Source organism: Accipiter gentilis, chromosome 2 (genome assembly GCF_929443795.1).
Source record: "Accipiter gentilis chromosome 2, bAccGen1.1, whole genome shotgun sequence".
NCBI classification, from domain to species: Eukaryota; Metazoa; Chordata; class Aves; order Accipitriformes; family Accipitridae; genus Astur; species Astur gentilis.
In genome coordinates, this window is record NC_064881.1 from 10032006 (window position 1) to 10057523 (window position 25518).

General features: G+C 35.4%; 1 protein-coding gene across 3 annotated transcripts in view; it reads left to right on the forward strand.

Annotated features, from left to right (window-relative positions):
* Window positions 1–25518, forward strand: part of SNTG1 (syntrophin gamma 1) — a 354767-nt gene that overhangs the window by 201061 nt on the left and 128188 nt on the right. For all 3 annotated transcript variants that reach the window (XM_049817320.1, XM_049817330.1, XM_049817340.1), the window contains exons 4-7: window positions 5119–5175; window positions 12256–12313; window positions 14946–14989; window positions 15097–15138. In XM_049817320.1, the coding sequence (XP_049673277.1) occupies window positions 5119–5175; window positions 12256–12313; window positions 14946–14989; window positions 15097–15138 (201 nt within the window). The remainder of the gene's footprint in view (window positions 1–5118; window positions 5176–12255; window positions 12314–14945; window positions 14990–15096; window positions 15139–25518) is intronic.

The window sequence follows — 25518 nt, forward strand, 5'->3', positions numbered from 1 at the left end:
TTAAAGCTATTAGACCAGTGAAAAGCATTTCATTATTGTTATTGTTCATTTGAAATGCTAACTAAAGGCACCAGAACAAAATAATTTGCTTCAGTATGCAGGTCAAACTTCTTTATTGTATTAATCGTTACATTAAAAATATTATTTTACATTGAAATATAGTGCTTTGCAGACAAGGTTTATTTAGTTCACCTTGGTTGACGACGGCACTGAAAATGAAGCTTGGTTTGGGTTTATGGTAGGTTGACCCTGGGTGGGTGCCAGGTGCCCACCAAAGCTGCTCTATCACTCCCCTTCCTCAGTTGGACAGGGGAAAGAAACTATGAAAGGTTCATGGGTTGAGATTCGGACAGTTTAATAAAGCAAAAGCAAAGATCACGCGCGAAAGCAAAGGAAAACAAAAGATTTTATTCTCTACTTCCCATCAGCAGGTGATGTCCGGGCACTTCCTGGGAAGCAGGCCTTCAGTATGTGTAATGGTTGCTTGGGAAGACGAATGTAAATAATGAATGCGCCCCCCACTTCCTTCTCCCTTTACTTAGCTTTTATTGCTGAGCAGATGTCCCATGGTCTGGAATATCCCTTTGGTCAGTTTAGGTCAGCTGTCCTGGCTGTGTCTCCTCCCAAGATCTTGCCTACCCCCAGTCTGCTGGTGGGGGCGGGGGGAGTGTTGGAGACAGCCATGATGCTGTGTGAGCACTGCTCAGCAGTAGCCAAAACACTGGTCCGTTATCAATGCTCTTCTAGCTGCAGATGCAAGCACAGGACTATGAGGGCTGCTAATGGGGAAAATTAACTCCGTCTCAGCCAGACCCAATACAGGAATTTTTGCGAGTCACGTACAAAAAGTCACATGCAAATCATGCAAGTCACAAAGAAAAACTTCCTCAGATAAAACAGTTTTCTAGCAAAACATTTCAAAGCTCGTATTTACAATCAAAATACTTATTCAAGTCAGTTTGCAACTCTAAAGGGAGGGATTAGTCTTTCCAAAGTTAAATTTGACGTCCTGGCTCTATACTCAATGGAGGACATAGATGATGATTATCAGCTAACTTGGGCACCTGCTTTGAATCACCTGGATTGAATGTTATTTATTTTTCTTTACTGATTATGGGAGAAAACTTGCCTTGACCAATGGCTCAGTTTTAGATGGATTTACTTTGTTAGATGAGTCCTATTATTTTTTCTTCTAAATTTCTGGGTGAAAAAAAGAGTAGCTGGTTAGAGCTGGCGTCTGATCCTAAGCCAAAATTCCGGTGTATGAAATGTGCAATGCTTCTTACAGTTCTGGAAAAGCTGTTTCACTATATTGTTTATGTGAGGTTTGCAGTTCCAGACTAGGGGATTATCAATGGTTTACTAATGAAATGTATAACTTGTATGTAATTCTGATTTGTATTTTTGAAGATCATTAATTGTTTACATGTTTGTAATTGTTAGCTATCATGCTGTGAAGAGTATGTAACTCTTTACACTTAAGATACACCAAAGTAGTATTTCTTTACTGTAAGACTGAGAAGTGTGTTGAATTAGCCTAGGTTAAATACAGTGCAATGCCTTCACTACACATAACACATCATTAGAGTGGACCTAGTTTCCAGTATGTTTTTAAAGTTCACTTCAGGTCACTAACAATCCAGACCTGAAATATTTAATATCTACTCTCAATTGAGATAGAAAATAACTTAGAAAAAAATACCAGAGTGTCGTGGTTTAAGCCCAGCTGGCAACAAAGCACCACAAAGCCACTCACTCACTTCTCCCCCACTGGCCCTAGTGGGATGAGGAGGAGAAAAATAAGGAAATGCTCGTGGGTCGAGACAAAGACAGGGAGGGATCACTCACCAATTATGGTCACGGGCAAAAGACAGACTCAACCTGGGGAAAAAACAAAATCAATTTAATTTACTACAAATGAAATCAAAACAAGGATAATGAGAAGTAAACCCAAATCTTAAAACACACACACCGCCCCCCCCCCCCCCCCCCCCCCAACTTCCCTGCTCAACTCCGCTCCCGGTTTTCTCTACCTCCTCTCCTCACTGGCACAGGGGGATGGGGAATGGGGGTTGGGGTCAGTTCATCACACATCGTCTCTGCTGCTCCTTCCTCCTCAGGGGCAGGACTCCTCACTCGTCCCCTGCTCCAGCTTTGGGTCCCTCCCACTGGAGACAGTTCTCCACAAACTTCTCCGGCATGGGTCCCTTCCAAGGGCTACAGGCCTTTAGTCACAAACTGCTCAGGGTGGGCTTTCCCATGGAGTCACGGCCATCTCCGGGGGCATCCCCCTGCTCCAGCGCACCTCCTCCCCCTTCTTCATCACTGACCTCGGTGTCTGCAGAGGGGTTCCTCTCACATTCCAGTCCCCCTACTGACTGCAGGTTTCCCTTAAATCTGTTCTCCCAGAGGTGCTACCACCATCACTGATGGGCTCGGCCTGGGCCAGAGGTGGGTCCGACTTGGAGCCGGGGGAAGTTCTACCAGCTTCGCACAGGAGCCAGCCCTGCGGCTCCTTCCCCCGCTACCAAAACCCCGCCACACAAACCCAAAACTCTGATAAGCTATGTTGAGCTGGAAAATTACAGTTGCTTGACATTTTTCTGTTCCCTTTGCTTACTTTTACACAATTTTGCCTATTTAGTAATGTGCTATGCTAGCAAAGTATTTCTGAAGTGTGCTGGACATCAGTGTAAAATGTTTCTAGCTTCCTGTCAGGCAGCACTAGTGAACTCACCGAAGACCCCAAATCGCGTGTTTTCAGGGCTGGCTTGACTCTGCCTTAGCTTGAGTGAAAACCAGAAAGAATATTTTATTGACTCTTTTATATGAGTACTTGTGTGTGTGTGTTGCGCTAAGAAAGACAGCAGCAAGGATAGAAATATTCTGCAGGACAGCTTTCTATTAGGCTTTTTAAAAGCATAGGTCCAGCTTCGAATATATTCGGATGCCACTATTTAAACTTTTCAGTGACCCCTGACATATCGTAAACTATAAATTTTAATGAAGAAGTATGTTTTTCACTGAGCATACTACTTCATTTTAAATTTAAAGTTTGATATTCTGTATTGCATTCATGGTTAATGTAATACTATCAAGCCAGTTTATTAAAAGATTGCTATTTTTCAACATCTTCTTAGGTATACACAAGTATTTTCTATTTGATTTAAGCATGTATAACAAAAATACTAGAATGTATTGACTAGTGTGCACAAGTCAAGCTTCTCTTCTTAACTAGGTGTTCAACACAAGCTGGAGCTGGAAATGATGTGGAGTTAACAGGAAAAATACAGCTACCAGTGGAGCCACAGCTGAGTGTTTCATGTTCATTTGTGTAAACTCAGCTTAGACCACACATCAGACTGTGGCCTATACTGGTTTATCCTGAATATATTGTCTGCAGCGTTACCTGCTGCTGAAACCTCCTGGCAGGAAAAAGGTTTTCTAAGTACAGTTTGTTGCCTGAAGTGAAATAACTTTGTGGACTGAACCCAGTTTCTGGGAACTTCATTATGAAAGTTCCTTCCCACAGCATGTGAGCTGAGAGCTGGGAAGGCTCTTCTTGTCCCTCTGAACAGCACAGAAGAACATGGATGAAACAGGATAGACATATATTCCTCTATTGCCATGCTATGCATTCATTTATGGGTTACAAATGTAAGAGTATTTTTTTATGCATGTCAAATGTTAAAAAAAATAATTGAAATATTTGGCCATTTAACAGCAAAATTATATACCTCTTTCTTAGATTTACAAGCATTAGCCAAAATAAATAAATGGGAAGTCCCATTTTCGGCAATGCATTTTGTCTTGCAATCCAAAGTATTGGACTAGTTTATGCTTGTTTTTTCTGCAGTTCCACAATTCATATTTGTCACAAATGTGAAAAAAAAAAAAAAAAAAAAAAAAAAAAGAAAGCAACTGGATTTCCCCCCAAATTCAGCAATATCAGTTTTCCAAAACTCTTATGTGGTAACCCTACATCCTTTCTTTTCTTTTCTGTGTGTAAAGTAAGGATGGAAAAATAGCTCTGTAGATATTTCATCCTCTCTGTCACTGGTATGTTTCTGATGAGAGACTTATTCAAATCTGACTGACACTGGCAATCTATGCTGATTGTGCTGAAAAATATGAACATATATAGATAAAAAATATATGCAGACTTATGCTATGCAATATATATAATGAAATGAGTAGAAAATCTAGACCACATGTAGAGAGCATTAAAAAATCTATATATTCCATATATTTGTATCTGAACATATGGTACGTATACCTGCTGCTAAGATTTTTTACTGCTAACCACACTGACTAATTCTAAATGATCTTTGGGATTAAAGTCAACAAGACAGACTAAAAAAAAAGTCTTTTTTTTTCAGAAATGTGCATATCTAACACAGATACTAGCCTACAGTTTTTACAGAACAAATTTTAGGATGAGCAATAAAAGGAAAAAAAATGGGCTGCTTTAAATAATTCTGTCTGTAACAACAGCCTTTAAATCACTGGTTACTGTTTTTAAACCATAGCTCTGAGGTCAACAGTGGCTGTGTTTGTATTAGTTTTCTAATCTGGATCAGGACTGTGTTTTGAAATTAATTTCATGTGCACTTATCATGCTTTCGTTCACATCACTGAGTGGTCTTGGAGTACACAAGCTGTATTCCTTTTGGATGAAACTAAGTTGGAAAATGTGCTACAAGAGTGCAGTTTATGTACTTCAGCATGTAGTGCTCAATCTGCAAATGGGACCAATTTAGGACTAGTAGAGGTTAAGATCTCTGAAATGCATGTGTTGTGCACTAACTGTTAAACTCTACAGTTCTGTTCTTAATGCATTGCAGAACTTGCTAGTATGGTATGAATTGAACAACTGAATTTTTGTCTGAGACAGGAACTCTGCTTTTCTTCCAGACTCTGTCTTTTTCTTCTGCAGCATAGGTTTAATGGGATTTTTGCATTCAGAAACTCACAAGTTTATTAAAACAAGAAAAATCAATGTGGGATGGAAGCACAGAAACAACTTATTGAAGTGTGAATATAGGTGTTATGGCAGAAAACATTAAATCTAACAAAACTTATGGGTTTGGTTTTTTGTTTGTTTGGTTTTTTTCCCAGGAAAGAACAGTAACAATCAGAAGACAGACTGTAGGAGGATTTGGATTAAGTATAAAGGTAGGATGATTTTTTTGGTCTATTATTCCACGTTACACAAAAAGTGTCTTTGTATATAGTTAATATTACTTTTAATGAGGACAAACTGTATTCTAGAGGACTAGAAATGAGAGCAAACATATGATAGGATGTTAGCTACTGGCACTGTAGGCAACCAGCAACTACGCTGCCCTATGGAATGGAATGCAATGGAAAGATCATTCTCTTAAGATTCAAGCTGAGCAACTCTGTAATAAGATTTGATATGAGAGTTGAAAAGTGTTTCCAACTGCACAGACTGTACTTTGTTCAATGGCATTCTATTTTAAGTGGTTATTAATGAACGCTAAATTACAGTGGCAGGCACATAGAACAGCCAATAAATTCATCATCAGTTCTCCTACAAAGAATATCACATTAACTCACTACAATTCATTAGTAGGACAGAAAGTGTTATTGCTTTCTCATATTGTTTAGTTTGCTCTAGATCAAGAAAAGGCAGTGATTTATCATGCTACCACATTTTTGCTTTCTTCAGTAAGATTTAAGAACATATGTAAGTGAAGGTGATCCTTTTTGAGGGAGGGAGGGAGGGATGAAGAAAGGAAGGAAGGGTTAATCATTTTGGCATTGTAATCTATGATTTCGAAAACCTTACCTTAGCTTTGAATCTCAGTGTAGACAATACAACATAAATTTTATCTTCCAAACACAGCAGTCCTCAGTCTCGAGATAGCAATGGAAAAAGTGAAGTGTACTTCACATGAATGCGGAGAGGCTTAAATTATGCATATAAAGTGAAAGTATAAACTTCCCCGTGAACATCTGCTAGTACTGACCTTATAAGAAGTGACTCAGAAGAGGGATTAATGTGCATTTGTGTTGTCATTGATAAGAATTTTGCTGAATAGAAATACTAGTTCTTAAAATATGTGTTGGTACATTTGCTGTTATCTCGTTGACTCACTAAAGACCTCTATTCAAGGCAAACTAATTGCTGTCTTGTGGCCAAAGTTTCTCATGAGTTTAGTCAACAGCACACAAGTTATTTTTGTCCAATATCTTTATAGTTTCCAGTTCACTGAATAACGATGGAAGTAATGCATGTCAGTGTAAAATCAAGTATATGGATGAATGAGGGTTTATTTAGCTGGTTCTAGGAAAGAAGTGGTTACAGTAAGGACATTTGAGGTTTGGAGAGCAAATCTCATCAAGAGTCACTAAAATTGATTTTTTTAGTTATACCTTACAATGGGTTGTCTTTTAGAATTAAAATTGTTGACAAGCTCAAGATCACATTTTTTAAGTATCAGGTACCTTGTATAAAATTAAATATCATTGAGAAATATAAATTAAATAGTGAATGTGCAATGGTCTTTTTTAAATTAGTGGAGCAAGATACTCTTAAATTTTTAGAGCAAGATATCCATTGTTCTGGAGAAAATTCTTGGAAGTTGCAAGAGTATTTAAAAGTACCAAAATACATTTAGATTGTGAATTCCGCCTAGAAGGGAATTTTTTTTTTTTTTTTTTTTTTTTTAATTAAGAACAAATTTCAATAGAAAAAAATAACAATAAAAAACTATTAAGTGCATTAGGAGCAACTGCAATAGAATTTACAAATAAAGGCTTTCAATTAAATTATTTTATTTAAATGTATTTTCTAGGTTTAATTTATTGAATAGATATTTTGGTCAAAATTAATCTAAGTAGTGGAAAGGTGGAGCTACATAAATTCGGATGTGAATAGACAATTTCTTTTAATTTTTGGAATAACTAATAATCAGGTGATGGAGTCTCTTCAACAAATGTCATTAAATAGAAAAGAGATCTCTTTCAGCAATGGAAACTCAAACTTATTGGATGGTGTAGATTGGGTAACGAAAGTGGTGAGTAGAATTCTATGGTCTGGGATATTCTGTCAATGTGTATCAAACAGTATGATTTTATTATTTTTTTTTAACGATTTATTGTTAAAAATCAATGAACGTGGGGCCTCTTGTGCTAGTTCCCTTTATTACCAATCCTACATTCTCAAAAAGAAAGATCGACAAGCAATTGAATAACCAACACAAAACAAATAATTAATCAATATAATCTGCTATTATCATTTTAAGCTGCTAGTAAGAAACAACTTAGAACTGGAACTTAAAGTAATGGTTTTTGTAGTTTGGTAGGCAAACTTTATGAATACTCACTGAAATGGACTTTTTCGGTGTGCCATGAAGTGTCAATGTCAGTTCCAAATATTGTGAAAATGCCAGTTTTCTGTTTTAAAAGCCAGTGTTCAATCCTGGTATACTTCCTCTTGCACATCAATAACAGTTTGTTACTTTGTTTTGTTTTGGAATATTCCTGAACTTTAATAAAATAATTATATTTATTATTAATTTTAAATAGAAAAGTAATTATTTTGTAATAGTGCCTTAAAGTAGAGTTCTACAAGTGACCCTGCAGGAGTGAGGAAGACTGAGGCCTTTCCTCCTTGTTTCAGTAACTCTCTCACACAACCCCATGTACTACAGTGGTTCCTGTTGTCTTGCTACGCTCAGATTATTTAAAGAAGGGGGGTATCTGAGGACTTAATTTCTGACAGTGGTGTGAGTTAGAGAATGCAGTTTATCTGAGGTGTGAGTTATAGCAGTACAGTGATTAATGACCCTCACTTTAAAATATTTGCTTGTGCTTTGATATGGATTTGTCTAGTTTTGGCATTCAGCTATAGGGCATTATCATGCCTTTTTTCTGCTAACTTAAGCACCCATTTGCTATCAGAAATCTCACATGATCAAGTCACCTTTTAACTTTCTCTTGAGTAAATTCTGGAAGTGTCTTATCCCACCTTAAGTATTCTGGACCCTTGGATTTTTTATATTTTTTTTCCCTGAAGAGGAGAAGGTCAAAATGTTAATAATTCCAAAATGAAACTGTGGTTATCTTTTGGTGGCTTCTTTACAAGGGGAACTCTCTTCTTTTGTGTTATAATGTGGGTGCTCCAAATATGTTTGAAATAATCAGAGATTCAACTAACTGCTTAAAAAAACCTGCTTGTGAGATTGATCTTTACACAAGATCTGAACTTAAGCCCTTTAAAAAATTGCTTATAATCCACACTTTAAAGGTTTGAAAGAAAAAAAACCAACACCTGTTTTGTGTTTTGCTGTACTTCATTTTACTGAAGTTAATGGTAAAAGTGTAATCGAATTTGAAGCAGAACAGATCTGTTTTCCACTATTCAGAAGGAATTATTTTCTAATTTCTGAAGCCCCTTTAGAACCCTCAGTAATAAATCTCTGTGCATGAAAGAATAGCCATGGATTTAGATGTAGAAATTTTTAAGTGTATTGTAGTATTTCAGTCATTTATCACATCTCCGACAAGTTTGAGATGCAGAGATTTGACACAAGAAGCTGCTAAGTGTATGACTTCTGAAAGAACATCATGTTTCTCAATAAATGGAGTGTAGTGTTCTTGCGAAATTAGGCAATAAAATTGATAGTTCATTAAATAAATTAAGGTTTGCAGTTACAGTCTGACTCCTGACTACCAGGACACTGTAAAGCGCCCTTTTCCTCCCTCTGTTTTGATTATTCTTTTAAAATGATGAACAGCATCACAGATCTGCTGAGATTCACTTAGACTTTTCAAAGTTTGACTTGATCAAAAAATCTCTAAAGCAAGCATGTGCAGCTGTCCTGCTCACTCTTAGGTACATACTCATATGATTCTCTTCCTCTTCATTCATTCTGTGATTTATTTTTTTTTTTTTATTAACACATTTTCTCTGTGTTTCAAATTGAAACAATAAAAAAATAAAAAGGCTAGAAAGCTTTAAGTAATAGATGAATCATCTAGCTTTTAGTTTAAAAAATTACCTTTTCATCTTTAAAGGCTTGTGTACTTGTGGAAGTTGGTGTTGAATACATTTTGGAAGGGGGCATTTTGGTTCCAGCTGTGCTATTCTATCAAAAGAAAAGTTTAAAAGTGCCAATTAACATTGGCACATTGTTGTCCATATTGTTTAATTGCTAGCATGACTCCTGGCACAGTTTTGGCTTATACCAACTAGTATTCTCTAAGACAGTTAGTGAACACAGTTCAGAGCTTTACATGGACTGCTTCCAATAGGCAACATGTATAAAGTCACCCTGTTTCAGTTGGGAAGATAGTTTATCCTCATAAACATGAGCCGTATTGTGCCACTAGACCTTAAAGCTTAAACAAACAGGCCCATTTTTGTTAGTGGAATCAATGTTGCCTTTTAGTTTGAAATAAAAATGTCCCCTACATTGTCTAACTCTGAGGATGCTAAAATCCAGCAATTGGTCTAATTTTTTATAGACTTTCTCTGCTTAGAAAAACAAAATAGTGATTTTCTTATTATACTTGGAGCCAAACACAAAACCAGCATTTGTCAATAGAAGTTACTATTTACAGTTGCCCTATTTTTCATATGACTAAAATTTCAGAAAAAAACCCTCATACATAAAAACTGGGATAAGAAAAAGTCTTTAGAACAGTATCATGTGACACTTTGAAAGGAGGTGCAGGTGACCTCCCACCAGTAATGGCCAACATCCAGGACAGTGAGCTTCAAACAGCTGCCAGTGATTAGAGCTTCCTCTGACTCTTCTAGCAGGACCACCTCTGCAGGTGGGCAGCTACCTTTATCCCAGGCTCATCCTTGCCTGCTTAAGGAAAAATGACAAATAAAATTTGCATTACAAAGATCAGTGTTAGAGTCTGGTAGAGGTCTGAGCCGTTAACACTTCAACACCATCACTTGACATATTTTTGTTCCCTCCTCTGGTCTGAGGTTATAACTATATGTCCACACTAAAGGGAGGGAAAATTTAAAACGATGGAAAAATGGCCTCTGTTCCCAGAGGTTTCTGCAGTACAGTATCTCCTGAACCTATAAAACCAGAATTTAGGCACACATACACTTTTTCTTCTACAGGACAGAGAATCAAGTATGGAGGATGCAGGATGCAAGGCTGCAGTGTCAATCTGAAGTAGTATTCAACAAGATGTTGCAGAATATATACAGCTTTTTTAGCTTTCTACAAATTGCTAACAATGCCTGGGTATAGATAGGTGGTCAACTATTTTCTCTTTCCCCTTTTGAATTTTTGTTTCTTAGAATAGCAGACAACACCTCCTATGACTAATTTAAAAGGAATCCTTCATACTGGCCAGACTGGGATGCAGTGAGAGGAGATAATTTTCTTCAGTAGAACATTACTGGATGCTTCTTCAAATCTGCAGTGTGAATGGATTTAGGTAGATATAGTGAATGAGAGAGGAATAATCATGTTGTCTGCATTGCAGGCTGTCTTAGTAAAACACTAGTAAACTTAGTAAAAGAGTAATTTCCCTCTTTGCTGGAGAACTGAGTCTAAGGAGGGAGGAATGCCATTTTACTGAGAAAAAAGGACCTGTGTTAGCTACGCTAGGCTATAAACCCTACACTCCTTCACTGAGCTTCAAATGTCCTGGATAGTGCAATCTCTGAGTAACATTGGAGGCTTAGGAAGGGAAGTGACACAATTATCTTTCTGTTTCTTTAAAAAACTTGAAAGAAATTAAATGTGCATGAGACTAAGGAAAAACCTAGAGGGTGTAGGTTAAGTCTTACAAATTTAGTGATCTTGAACTGATTCTCTTAAGTGAAGCCAACTTTTACTGTGGCTGTTCCTCTGGGTAAATCCATTGAAAGGTATTCAACAAGTTATAATGCTACAATTTATTTAGTCTGAATATATCTCTAAGCCTGACTGTAATGAAGATAGCCTCATGGTCTTTGTGGAGTGAATACTCAGTCCATGCTACAAATATCAGTACATTCTGTGCTTGTCAACACTCATCTTGTTCAATGCCAATAGAACTTTTCTTGTAGGCATGTAATTGTTGTAATATTACTGAGATCCATATTAACTCAGTGTTTTTAGGACCATTTGCATTGATAGCTGCTAGCAGAAGGAACATTAATCGTATTTAAAATTCTATGATTTCACAGGAAATTAATCTTTATTTCATGACAGAAATAGCTGTTGAGTGCAGGAGTCTGTTCAGTTTCAAACAATTCATTATTGCATGAAGAAGGAATATGTACTGTTCCTTAGACCATCAAAATACCCATGTCAGTTCTTTCCACACCTCAACACTGGATGCCTCGACCAAAGAAAGCCATTGTTACAAAAGAAAAACCTGGCTGCTGAAGAGAAGTGTAAGAAAACTCTTAAGCAGGATTCCGAGGCAACATAACAGTGTGGCAGACTGACATTTCTGATGATCTGAATTTGTACACGTTATGTTCAGGCTTATACTTTAATGCTGTCTAGAGAAGAAAAAATATTTGTGCCTCTGTGTATGTTTGCCTTTCTCTTCCTTTGAGTTTCCTTTTTATTTAAGGTTTCTTTTTAATAATTTATTCTTAAGCACCATGAACATTTCCAGTCCCAACAGGAGAAACTGAATGAAGCAAAAGCATTGAATTGCTGTTGAACTGCTGAATTACTATCCAGCTTTCCTTTATTTCCCCCCATTTATTGAACACCTACTGTTCTATTTCTTAATGTTTCTTTTTCTGTTCCCTGTTACTTATCCTACTGCTTCACTCACTCTTTGTGCTTGTGTGACAGAGACAGAAACAAATAAAGACTGCTTTTGAGATGAAAAGTCCAAACTTGCTTTTCTTGGGGTTTTGTTTACCTGTTTCTTGCCAGCATGAAAACTTAAGTGGTCACAGCATTGCTGCCATTGTAGTGTGATGGCCATTTTACTTTGGCAGGACATGATTTCATACATTAAGCTCTCCAGAATTCACGGAAACTGATGTCCTTTCTCTTCAAGTCTTGTAGTTTTGAACAAAATTCAATTCACTTCCTGAGCTGATGATGGCGACTAAGAACTTCTTTATGAGAGAAAATAATGAATTAATTCTAATAAGTACTTATTTAAAAAAAAAAGAGGAAATGCAGAATCAGAGTTATTTTCTCAGTCTCTCTGAAAACTGCAGTTAGAGAAAGGGTAAAATATAATTTTAATCAAAAAGATATTTCTAGTGACTGATAAGATTACCATGTATTCTGTTTTCAGGGTGGAGCAGAACATAATATTCCAGTGGTCATTTCTAAGATTTCCAAAGAACAACGAGGTGGGTTTCAGATTAGTACACTGTTTTGACATACTCTTTAAAGCAAGGTGCATTAAGTCTTGAGATCCTTCAGGAAGTGTTAAATGCTATTGATGTACCATTTCTCTCTCCATGTCATGATCTCTCTCTTCCTCAGAACTGTTCTCTGAAAAAGTACAGAATTTATATTTGGAAATTTTTTTTTTAAAAAAGTTCTTGTAAAGCATTATTTTTAAGCGAGAAATAAGAAGGTATTTAGAGAATGTAAATGTTTAACAAAATTTAATTATTATGTGGCTTTTATTTCCAAATGGTTATTGCCAGGAAGCTGTAGCAGATCAAATGTTTGGTCATTAAAGCATAGTAACACAAAAAGAGAATTCATGTCTTTTTATACTGGGTAGTAGGGTAGTACTCAGACAGGGGTGGGTCATGGCAGAACCTTGATAGTACTCTTATGTTATTTCAGCATTAGATGCTGTGCTCTGTAAGCCTTTGCAGCAACTCATACAAAGCAAAACTAGTACTGCATAAGGTCTTAACCATACTTATTTTTAATACAAGCAGAGCTGGTGCTGAATCTCTGTATTGTTTTTAACTGGCAATGTTTTGAAATTATTGGAATGATATGATATGTGCTAGGAAGATGGATAATGGTTAAACAGCTCATGTTGTGCACAATGATGAGAGATGAAGGTTGTGAATCACTACTAGTATGGTGTATTTAATATCTCTGTTACGTTTGTGTATTTTTGTGTATATTTGTGTAAGGTCAGAAGCGTAAACTTGGAAGCATCTCCCTCCATCTGTAATGCAATAATTCTAGGATGCTGGTTCTGCACAATTAAAATATGCCAGCATAAAAAAAAATCACATTATTCACCCACACAGATAAAGAGAGGTACAGGGGAATCGGCATACTGAGAACTGAAAGCCAGCCCTGAAAGGTAGATGTGAAAGTTGTATGTAGGGAGGCTATAGAGTTGCATGGAATGAGCCCCTAAGGAAGGCAATAAGGTTAACCTTAAGAAGTTATACTTGTGACTCTGTTCTTTTCAGTATACATATAAGTATGTAATACATAGTAATGTGGCATATATTACCTGCACTAGCTATTAAAATGCTATTAAGCACTGCAGGAAAAATAAGAAAGACCTAGGTATAAAAAGTACACACTGTTTTCTTTTATTTTTGTCGGGTTTTTTTTGTTCTTGCAGGAGCTGATGCATTAGTTCTAATCTCAATATCTAGCTGAGATACGATCTCCATTACTGCTTTCAATAAAAATACTGTGATTTTTAGAAAGCTAGTTTTGAGGGACATCTCTTGTGTAGGAGACTACTATCTTGTGGTGTAGAAAGTGTCATGCCATGTGTCTGTAGTAGGGTTCTTTGATACAGAGAATGCTGTTGGAACCAGACCTGTACCTCAGAACTCTTCAAGCTTGGTTCTGTCTGCCTCCCAATGGACTCCAGCTCTTTCTTTGGCTCTCTATACAAGAATGTGACATTTGATGCAATTCTTAAAACCAGTGATGCACATAAGGTGCTTAGGCTAGCACATTAGGTCATATATGAAGTGTTAGTACATGCAAGCTCAGTGTCTGAAGACAAATATTGAGATATGCATTTAGTTAAGCAAAAAGAAAAAAAAAAAAAAATCAGAATGCCTGTGCTCTAATGATTTAAGCATCCTTTGTTACATCTAGCTAATAAGACCAGTCCTTCAAACATATACTTGAGTGTCATCATTTATGTCAATATTGATTCCAGTTTTACAGCTCATGTAAATAAGTAAAGTTTTTGGATCAAGTCCAGTTACAGTCTTTTCTAGACAGTGTCTTCTGGGTTGTTTTGGAATACTATAGATAAATAATCCCATATAATCTGTTATAATTCCTTAGTTCTCATGTTAGGGGTTCTTTAGTTCTTTACAGACAATTTAAAAATCTTTGTTATATTTCTTGTGCATTTGTAAAGCATATTTGCATTAGATAGCTCTGTAACAAAACACAATATTTAAAAGTTGCAACTGTAGAGTTAGATTTTGTAAATTCCCTTGTGATTTATAAGGTAGAGCTTTGTTTTAAAAATCAAATGCAGTTTGGCTGGTGATTTTGTACAATATACTGATGGTCTAGCTCTTCAGCATATAAAGTGTTATCCAGAATAAATACTTCACTGAATTTTTCAAAGATGCAGAATCTAAAGTATCTTTGGCAAAAGCTTACAAATTAAATTTGTCATTCATAGGTAGCTCTGGAGTCTCCATGTTGCTTTTTCCTCAGAGTTTGTTTAGACACAATCTCTCACAGGCAAATAGGACGTAATCCTGCAGTCATTTTCTATTCAGAAAAGTATGCCATACCTCACCATAATGGCCTAAAAGGTGCTAGTAACTGATGGAAGATGTTTCATAGTCTTGTACTTGGGCTAGGTAGACTCTTTCATTTTAACATTGATATGCCAGTATTTTGGGATTAAAAAAAAAATCCAAATAATTTATTTGGACATTGTATATTGTTTTTTTTATTAGGTTTTTGTTTAAATTCTTAAAAGATTATGTAAAAACATTAAATGAGATAGGAATACATGTACATGAAATGTCAGATATTTTGTACAAAATGAGTGAAAAATGTGCTTTTTGTTTTCAGCGGAACTTTCAGGTTTGCTCTTTATAGGAGATGCAATTCTACAGGTGAGTAAAATTGCAAGTTCTTTTGTATATATTTTTCTAGAAAAGTGAAATGAAATCTATACTTATGAAATGTAGAGTAAGTCTTCTCTTTATCTTTTTAATAACAGATTAATGGAATTAATGTGAGAAAATGCAGGCATGAAGAAGTGGTGAGCTTTTCTGTTTTTTAGTCTACTTTTTGTGTTTTGTAGTTACTGCGGTGATAGTGTATGCTGTTAGCAATGCACTGGTATCAGTTGTATTATTGTTATTCTTAAACAAATACGACTACCTTCTAGCATGGCAAGCAACTAGGATCTTAGTGCAATCTCTTCTTCATAAGTTTGTTGTAATTGCTGTTCTCAGATAGTCTTTCCTATATTAAAGGTGATTATCTTATTATGCAGGATTTAGCTGTACATATTCCATATTTCTTCTTCTGGCTTATAGCTATCAAATTTCAGTGGTGCTGCACCTTTCTGGCTGTGTGAGGTCATTTTAATTTCAAAAGCTGTAATTTGCACTATGTTGGAGATTTGTTGTTTGGTTGGTTTTGATCCTATTTAAAAATTGAAACAAAAGTATTCATCTGCCTTTCATTCTCTGGTAGTTACTTTCGAGGGTACTCTTCTCCTTCAGTTAAGCCATTATCAATATGGGTTTAAAATAATGGTGTGTTAAGGAGATTCCTTCTAGAGAAGCAATGTGTGTTTGAGAGCTCTGTAGTAGGCTGGTTCCCTTGGTAAGTCAGCTTTGCTAAGAGTATCATGTACTGTTGTTTTATTTGATTTTTTTACTCTTCTTAAGTACTTTCAGAAGTAGGAAACCCTATATTTCAGAAAAAAATGCCAGAAATGAGAAGACTACCAAAGAAATCCTGTGTAGCTCCATAGAATTTGTACCTGTATTTATTAAATAACGTAGTAATGTTATATTTGAAAGTTTACTTTTCTAAAACTTCCTTTGCCAATTCAAAGACACTCTGTATTTCATACAGCAGTCTGTTATATAACAGATCGTTGAACGTATGCCATTCAGGTATTGAAAACAAGAGTTAATAAAGTTGAAGTTCTGATGAACATGTTAGTGCAGGCTGAAAGATTAGATCACAGCACTATTCCTCAGAGTGCTTTTGTGCACTGATTTTGTGTTGGAAATTTGTGGTGCAAAACATGCTTCATTCTTCAGAGCCTTCATCATACCACGTTCCATATACACAGGCTAATAGTCGTATTTATAGTGTTTCTAAGCTTTGGCTGTGCAACAGTGATCAGTTTTTAATCTTTTATAAGCTTACTGCAGTTGTTTGGTTTAATATGCATTAGTATGGTAAATCTCAATGGGATTTAAATAGGCTTTTGGAATTTCAAGACATAAGAAAAAGATATTACCAAAATTGTAGACTTGCACACTCAAAGGCATATTGAAAACTGGTAAGAACATGAGGATTTTTTTTCTTTTATATGAGACAATCTCTTAACCATTACAAGTATACATAAATCTGTTGGCTATTTATGATCAGGTTTAAACATTTACAGAAGAAAAGAGATTTTGAAAAAGCCAAAAGGTGCAGATTGACAGAGACTAGCAAGTGTCATTGTGTTAAAATTGTTTTATACCTTGTATGTCCAACATAATCTGCTTCTCAAACTCCATATAGATAATTCTCTCTGAATTAAAAAAAAAGTGTTATCTTACCAGTTTTGAATGTGCATTTCTGCATGTGCAAGTGTTTTAGGAGTTTAAGAAGCAGATAAATTTTAAATTAAATCTTTATTCTAAGAATAATTCTTAAGAATTAATAGTAAATATTGAGCAGTATTTAAATAAGATAAAATGTCCGTATGACATTTTATAAACTAAAATCTGTAGACAAGTTATAAATCTAAAATATAAAATAAATATAAAACCCAAAGTAAATGAACTCTGATAATCTATTTTTTTCAGAAACATTCACTATCATATGTTATATATTTGTGGAGTAAACTTGTTGTAAGGCCTGCTATGGTAATTATAGGTAACCTTATGCATTGTGCAGTAATCTGTGGGTTTAGGCATAGCCCTGAGTAAAGGGCAAGTACATCAACTGGTCTGCCAGCAGGAGTTATAGGTAGCATTTTGTCTGCAGCATGCCCTTTGCAGTTTGAGCTGTTCTAGCACTTCTCTCTTGCAGGGTCTTTATCAAATACAGAAACTGTAACTCTAATCTCAAGGTAATAAAGAAAATAGGAAGTGTGTGGAGCATAGTTGCTCACAGCAGGGAGTCAGACTGTAGTGGAAACTTAATTTTCAATCCTTATTGCATCTAGGTACTTTTCAAATGGCTATGCAAGGTACATGAGCTCCGAGCTTTGTTTCTTTCTGATTTGTTGTGTAACTAATTAAGACTTAGCGGGTATCATATTATGTGAGAATATATTAGTGTTTTGCATTGTCTTAATGTCTTAGAAAATATTTATTGTAAACCAGAGTGGATTTTTTTCTGTGTGTAAAGCTGAAGATGTGCATAGAAAATTTAAACTTGTATCTGTGGTATGCATCCTATGAGTGTTCATTCTTTTCTAGATCCAAAACTTCTTGCTGCTTGCAGAAACATTTTAAGCATATGTCATATCTTCATAGCTCTGCAATGAAATTACCTGTGGCATAATCCCTGCAGCCTGTTGTATTACAGTGATGATTAGTTGGCCCTGATATTTCACTGTGCTTTACTGATAACTATAGTATGCATATAAAATTATTTGAATTTCAGAATTAAGTAGTTTAATCAAATTAGTGCCATCTTTCATACTAGGGAGAATCTTTCCCCAATACATAGTGAACTTAGTTGGCTTAACACTTGTGGACACTCCTTTGTTGTCTTTATTGTCTTCCATTAGTTGTTATATCTGGTGATATAGTATTCTGTGATGCACAGATCCTGTAACCCAAGTAATAATGCTATAGTCTGAAGCCTAAATCTGGCAAATAGGTAGGTAGATACATAGGTAGGCAGATAGATGATTGATAGATAGATAGGTAGATAAGACTTTTATAAGACTGGATAGGTAGGTTTAGTCAGTTCTTAGTGTACCTTACTGGAGGCCTTTACGCAGTTCCTTTCTGATTTTTTTAGCTTTAGGTGAATCACATCATACTGAGCTTAGTTTTCTGCTTGTAGAAGGTGTAAATATTATTCATATGAAACAATGCTATGAGTTTCTATCAGAGGCTGAATGTCAGCTTGTTTGTCTTGGGTTGTAAAGACTCCCATCTGAGTACAGCATAACATTGCTTCAGTCTTAGTGCTCTCTTATGGTAAAATAAATACATGCTCTCTGTGGTAAAGTATCAGCATGGGAGGAGGTTGAGGAAAAAAAATAGCAATTCTCTTAAAAAATATCTCTCAACATCATACTGGCAGTTTGACTCAAAAAATGCAGTATGAGCATGAATGTAGAGGTAAGGAGCGTCCATTATATCTGTTAATTTACATGAGTTTGTGCTCTTTCTACTCTGGATTTATCTTTGAAGGGCTCACAATGGTTATGATTATTCATAAGGCTGAAAACTAATATATTTGTACTTTGGAAACTAACGTATCTGTAGCCCTTACCTCCATTTATTGTCCAAACATAAAACAAAGATAGATAGGCAATCACCAGCATAATGCTGTTCTTGTAGCACATGTGGACATTTTTGGTGGTTCTGGGTCTAGCCACTACACCACTAACAATGGACAAAATCTTGGGAGAGAGCGAGAGGCCCTCCTGTGAGCTACTTCCCTTGAGCTACTACTGAGTGGATTGAAGTAGGAAAGCGCAAATCAACTCAGTTGCATACTGCCAAAACTCTTGTGTTGGATCTACTGCTCCAACTGTCTCCAGGGTTATAGGGCACAAAAGCATCTGGGGCCCATGGAGAAGGAAGAATTTCAGTCGAATGAACATTGATATGTTTAAGAATATGTGTCTGTTCTTAACATTGTGAATAAAGCACCGCAGGTAGTATCAACAATTATGGTTACATATCACTGGAGTTTCTTTGGATCTTAACATCTTTTTTTCTCTTAGGAAATAAAAATAGAATTAAATTAATATGGATATGAAATTATTTCTTATTTCTTGTATTTGGGGAAAATTCAGGGAATGTTTCTAATGAAAAATGATAGTTTGTATGTGCCAGTTAACGTGGCATTCGTGCATTTCTTGAAAAGCAGCAGGAAAAGCTCATGTAGAGGAAGGTAAGTATCAAGACAGCATAGATTAATTAGACTTTGGTGGATTTTATGTAGAGCTAGCTACAATATGTAGCACCTTGTTTCAATTCAGCCTTCAGCTGAGTTTTGCGCAAGACATCTTTTCCCAGCAGAATGACCTGATGACCTGACATGGGATGTCCAGGTGTACTGCATTGTATCTTTTGCTTCCCCCTTTTCTCTGCATTTGTAGCAGGGCTGTAACTGTGCTAGCCTTCCATGACTCATACATGTTATATGAAGCTGACAGTATAGGGATTGTAGTTGCTTAACTATAATCATGTGCACCTAATGAAACTCTTATTCTGATTTTTTTGTTTTAAAACTATAGGTTTATTCAAATGGATTTTTAAAACCCATTATGAATAGTTTTGGTAATGTTTTTCGTAAATGGTTTTAAGCAGAATAATGAACATATTGTAAGACAGGACTGGAAACCAAATTATCTAAAATCTCACTCAGTCTTGATTTAGCAGATGTGTCTTTTGGTAAATTATATTTTTATGTTATCTTTGTTTCTTTAACTGTGAAAAAGAGACCTAGACTACTGTCAGGTTTAGCTCACTGAAATATATGAAGTGCTTCAGAATCTGTTCTAGAAAAGGATCTCTACATTAATATTGTCCTGTTTGGTAATAGTAATAACAGCAACCTGCACATACAGATCACCACCTTCTTATATTATGTGGCAGACATCTTGTACTGTATAACTCATAGGCACAACCATTTAATCCTTTCGCCTCTAGATGGAATGACAACTTTAAATATTGAAGCTGCATAGTCGGAGCTTCTAAGAGAAGACCATAGTCAATCTGCAATTTATAAGTTTTGAATTTAAAAGTGAAATGTAAACTTTTTGGAAACCCAGTATTTCCTTTTTAAGAAGACGCCAAGTTATTACTTTTCCTATACAGCTGCTATTTTCTATTTGAGTCTTGGGTAATAAAAAAAGTGCTAATGTCACCTTAGCTACCCTGGTGCAATTTATGAAAACATCTGTTACAATGTATTTACAATGTCCTTATTGTTCATGAAATTTGGAGCTAATAATAATTCATCAGGTATTTCAGCATCGATTTGAAAAAAGTGTCCATCAAGTGGAAAAGAACCTAGCAGGTATAAATAGTTTACTGTTTTTTTCCTGTGTGGTGGAAATTCCTTGGATGAGGATATGTCCTGGAGCAGTATTCTTAACATGTGTTCAGCTGCTTTTCTAATCTGGTTTTAGCTATGGGTTTTTAAGTGTTTAAATAATTAATTTTTGTGCCAAACTCAGTAAAGGCTTGAATTTATTCAAGCACTATGATGTTAGACTTTTAAAATATGTTAATGTGTTTCTTGTCTTCCTTATTTTTATTTTCATTTCTTTTTCTCAAGATACCTGTAGATATAGTAGTCACATTATTAAGATTTCATCTTTTAAAACTACTCATCAGTACTACTGAGTTTTAATAGAAGGGAGTAGATTATGCTGGCATGACTAATACCAAGCCTATATGATTAATATTGTTATTTCCTTATTGTGTAGCTACAGTCCTCAAAGCAAAAATCCGTTAGGATTTAGCAGGATAGAGTGAAAGACTGAATCACCAGTTACGGCGCAACATCCTTCAAATAACTGCCATTGGTTCCTCCTTTGTCATGCAGCTCTATTAATGCTGAAAGCCTGAGCTGCAAAGAAAAGTGGTAGATTTAAAGTGTGTACCACCAGACATGCTTTGTGACCTGGTTTACATTGATACCTTACTGAAAAGACTCAGGTTTTTTTGCTTCCTTAGGAAGCAAATAGAAATATTTTCCTGTTTGTTTCTATGTCTGTGTGTTTTATCCTCCAGAAGACTTTCTGAAAGATTTCTTTCTGCACTGCATCTTCCAGTTGTGGAGCTATACCTCAGTTTGACTTCAGTACAGGGACTCAATTTTTTCTTTGCTGTGGATAGGTGTAATACTGTACAGTAATTAAAAAAATAAGAAAATGGGGCTAGCTCTCTGGTAGAGCACCAGAGTCCCAATTACTTTAAATCTGTTTCCGTGTGGTTTATATTTGAAAAGCATAGTGAACTTCAGCTAGGTATTCGAGGTGCTTTTTTTTTTATTTGGACTACCTACTGCATAATAATCTTGCAAGATTAGACAGGAATAGCATAGAGAGCATCAAAAGCCTCCAAAAGGCAGAGGAAATAAACATACACAAAACACTCCAATTTAATGTGGGAAAAAAAAACCCCTCCTATAAGCAGGAAAATTATCTTCCCTGGTCACTATTTAAAAAATATAATTTACTCATAAGGACTAGAAAATACTGTCTGACTGGCAACAACTGTGTTTTCTTTAAACACATGTGTCTTCTTTAAACAGATAACAACCATGCAGTATAGACTGAAAGCAAATGTTCACCTCTAAAATGCAATCTCTGTATTTCTTATGGCTTGACATGGGCCCAAGAGAGCACATTGGACAAAATAGAGCACATGTACTGATTTAGCTAGGCAGAAGGAGTCATAAATAAGAGGTGTGTGCAAAGAAGTGCAAATGTGCACACACATAGAGTCTTCTGACATTTTTCCAGCGGTTACAATACCTGATCTAACTTCAGACTTGTCATTGTTCTGGCTATAGTAAAATCAGATGGGCGCCAGGAAGAAACTTCTTATCCAGGGGTTATCTAACACCTGTACATATTTTTAGGTCTTTTTTTTTTTTTTTTTCCTCTACAATGGGTCTTTATCTCTTGACAGTTTGTTCGGTGGAGAAGGAAGAGGAAAGGAGAATGGACTCTATATATTTTTCAATAGTATCCAGTGTTGGACTGTTCCAGCCAGATACATGGAGGTTTCCAGATGGCCCACCCCATACTTCTCAACCACTAGTATGGTACAGTATGGTACTGATGTTTTGGTATCTCTTTGTCAGCACTGGGCCTATTTCTAGATCTATACTTTTTTTTCTTTTGCCCTGATAGTACTGGTGTCTTTCTACAAGTTCAATTTAGTATTACCTGTCTCCCATTAGCTGTTTTGCAAGACTGTGGCCAGTAAAACAGCTTGCAGTAGTAAAAGGTTCACAGATCACAAGAAAAACTTTAGTGCAGGTGTGGTTCCAGAGGGAAGAAACTCTTCATTAAAAATTACAAAGGTTGCCTGTTCTTTAGACCTGCAGGCGTTGTTGCCTCCCTGTGCTGTTAGTACTTTTCTGAGTAAAATGGGAAATAGTCACTGCTCAGGCTGAAATGGTGTTACCAGGATAATGACGTATATCTTTAAATGAGGTCTAGCAAATGTACATAGCTCTATTCCACTTCACATGCCCTTGTCAAGCCCGTACTTATTCAGAATATTTCAAAGGTTCTAATTATGCTGAACCATTAAACAGAAAGTTGAAGAGAATGCTCTACATCAAAAAACTCCCATATTTTAACATGTTGGTGTGCAGCAGAAAGTACTGAGGATATTTCTTGATTCCCTGAAATACTGAAATGCCTTCCCTTCTTATACTATTCTGAGTATAATATATTTACATATTAAATAGCTAGACAGACATGTTTCACAAAACCTTCACCATATCTCAGTCATCTTAAGGTTTTTTGGACATCTTTTGTTCAGTCATATTTACATGAAAAATCTGATACAAAATACATTCAAAATCCCCTCTGCACTTTGGGTCGTAACATATTATTTCTGAATCACTGATTGCAGAGAGAAATATTGGTGAGAGCTAGCATTTACCATAATGAATGCTAACAGATAAAATATTTGTTTAAACATCTTTCACCCTGAAAGATTACAAGGTTTTAAAGACTGTATAAAGCATCTTTCCATCAACCAATAAGTAAGGTTTTAGAGTAAAATTAATCACCTGCACAACGATGGCAACAACAACAAATCTGTGAGACAAAGTACTATTTTTTTCTAATAAAAACACTAGGAGCTTTGGAATTTGACAATACCAAAACATTTAAATTTTTACTTTTGCTGCTATGACTACAGCTTTTAATATCCCAGAAGGTATCAAAACCAAAATCTTTATATCTCAACAGGAAAGTGTTGTGTTATTCATTTGTGATATTCTGGTATCTTCACCTCGCAGCAACGTAACAGAATTTTACAAAGCATGTTGTTTTTCTTTTATTGTTAATGTTGCAATTTTTGCTTCAGAAAACACATCCACTCTATATAACAGCCAATAAATTATGGGTTTTATAAGATTTGATAGTCTCAAATGGTAATTAACTGCTGGCAAGAACGGGTTTTTGTGGGGTTATTGCCTAATTAGCAAAATAAGGAAAGGTAACATAAGAGTTGCGATGGGATAAGTAGCCTGATCATTTTGGATGAATATATCAGATTTATGCTTAACTTTGAAAGTCACAAAGACCTTATGCTATAAACTGATTAAACTTGTAATTCAGCTCATTTTTATCATTATGCTGAAATACAAATTAGCTTTTTTACTTCCTTGGAATTATATGGTAATCTCTTTTCAAAATATATGTAAATGTCCTCCCATTAATTAATATCCACTGTGAGTACCTCCAAATTCAGTTCTGCCAAGACCCTTAAAACTTAGATACTGATGAAAATGATCCTAAAAATGTTGAGGCAATATTATTTGTGAAAATTTCATAATACAGGATAACTATGTTGGATCCCAGTCCAGCAAAATATGTATGTATTTGCCTAAAAATATGAATTTAAGTTTTTTTCTAAATTGGGGATTTTCTTTTTTACATATATATATTTATGAAGAACAAAGTAATTTTCTCAGCTTCAGCTACATGCCGTACAACTAGTCTGCAGCAGAAAGGCTGCCATTGCATTCAGTGACATGAAAGTATGTTCTTATGCATTTTCTCAGCTGAACACTTTTACCACTAAGCACATTCCCTGAAGTACTGAAATATCTTTCTCAGAGATTAGATCCTGAGCTGCCAAGAAGCTTAGCAGAGTTAACTGCATATATTGATCTAAAACATTACTTCAAATACAAATTTGTCCAAGAATTATTCTTTATGTCATTGTGAAGTTGATAACATTTAGAAATGAACAAATAGGAGTAGGCTTGTACATTAATATTTATTCAAATTTAGAATTAAAATTTGATTTCAAACTCTTTAAGACCATTTTGTATTAATTTTTCATGAGCATTTATATGCTGGTGCTTGATTAGTGTGACTATTCATTAAAAGTAAATGTTAAGGTCATATTTGCCAACAGCAAATTTTATATTGAATATGTAAATGTGAAATTTGCCACTAGCTGTGTGTTTGACCCCAGCCTTGCAACAGGATTAGTGTGAGCAAACTCTTATTCTGGGACTGATTTTTCTTTTTTTCCCTCAGAATTGGTGCTCTTCTTAGTCAGACAAAATATTCAAGCCATATTTTCAACAATCTTAGACCTATCTTGGTTCATGAAAAATTTAAAAAATTAAGAATGTACTTCAAAATGCTGTGTCAACTGGATGACTCTTTACTCTTCAAGCATTAGGAACAGGAACAATAGCTGATGTAGTTTAGTAATGTGCATGCATTTTGGTAATTACTAATGATCTTTTTACAAATTGCATACGTAAAAAAACTGTACTTGTTTAGTAGATGTGTTAGAAGTTTCATATAGAACTCAACTGTGAGAGCACTTATTCTGGTAAATTTGAAGTGTAGGTACAGTTTGACTGAAGGAGCAGAGGATTCTTATATATTTAATAGATAAGAAAGCAGCTTCATTGTTTTGTTAATAATCAGGGCTAGAAAACTCAGACCCTTCAAGTTCACTGCTATAATGGAAAAAAAAAGAAGTGCAGTATGATCAACTGTGAAAAGAAATAACTCCAAATCCTTTAAAATGAACAATTTGATTGTAATTATTTCCTCCTATTGAGGAGCACACATTACCTGCAAAATTTGAAGACCTCAACTCCAAATTATTGTCCAGTTTCTCTTACAGCTTACCAGAAAAAAAATTTCCACTTTCAACTTTGCTTTGATTTTTGCTCTTACTTAAAAGAAAAAAAAGTTATTGTTGAAAAAGCAAAAGCTTCTCTCTGAAGCTTTTTGGCTTTAGCATAATGTCTTCTAGCAAAAGAAAAATATGTATCAATTCATAAAAGGTTTTCTAGTGATCTTTATTCCAGTTGTAGCTGGGTACTCTAGGAGTCACGCAGATAAATATGGAACAAATTGGTTTATTCTGTAAATATAGCTGTTTTATTTTTCGTCATGTAACATGGATAATGTCTTTAGTTATCTTCATTATCTGAATATTATATGTGACTTCTGTATAAGGAATGGAGACTCCTGAGTGACTAAGTGATTCTT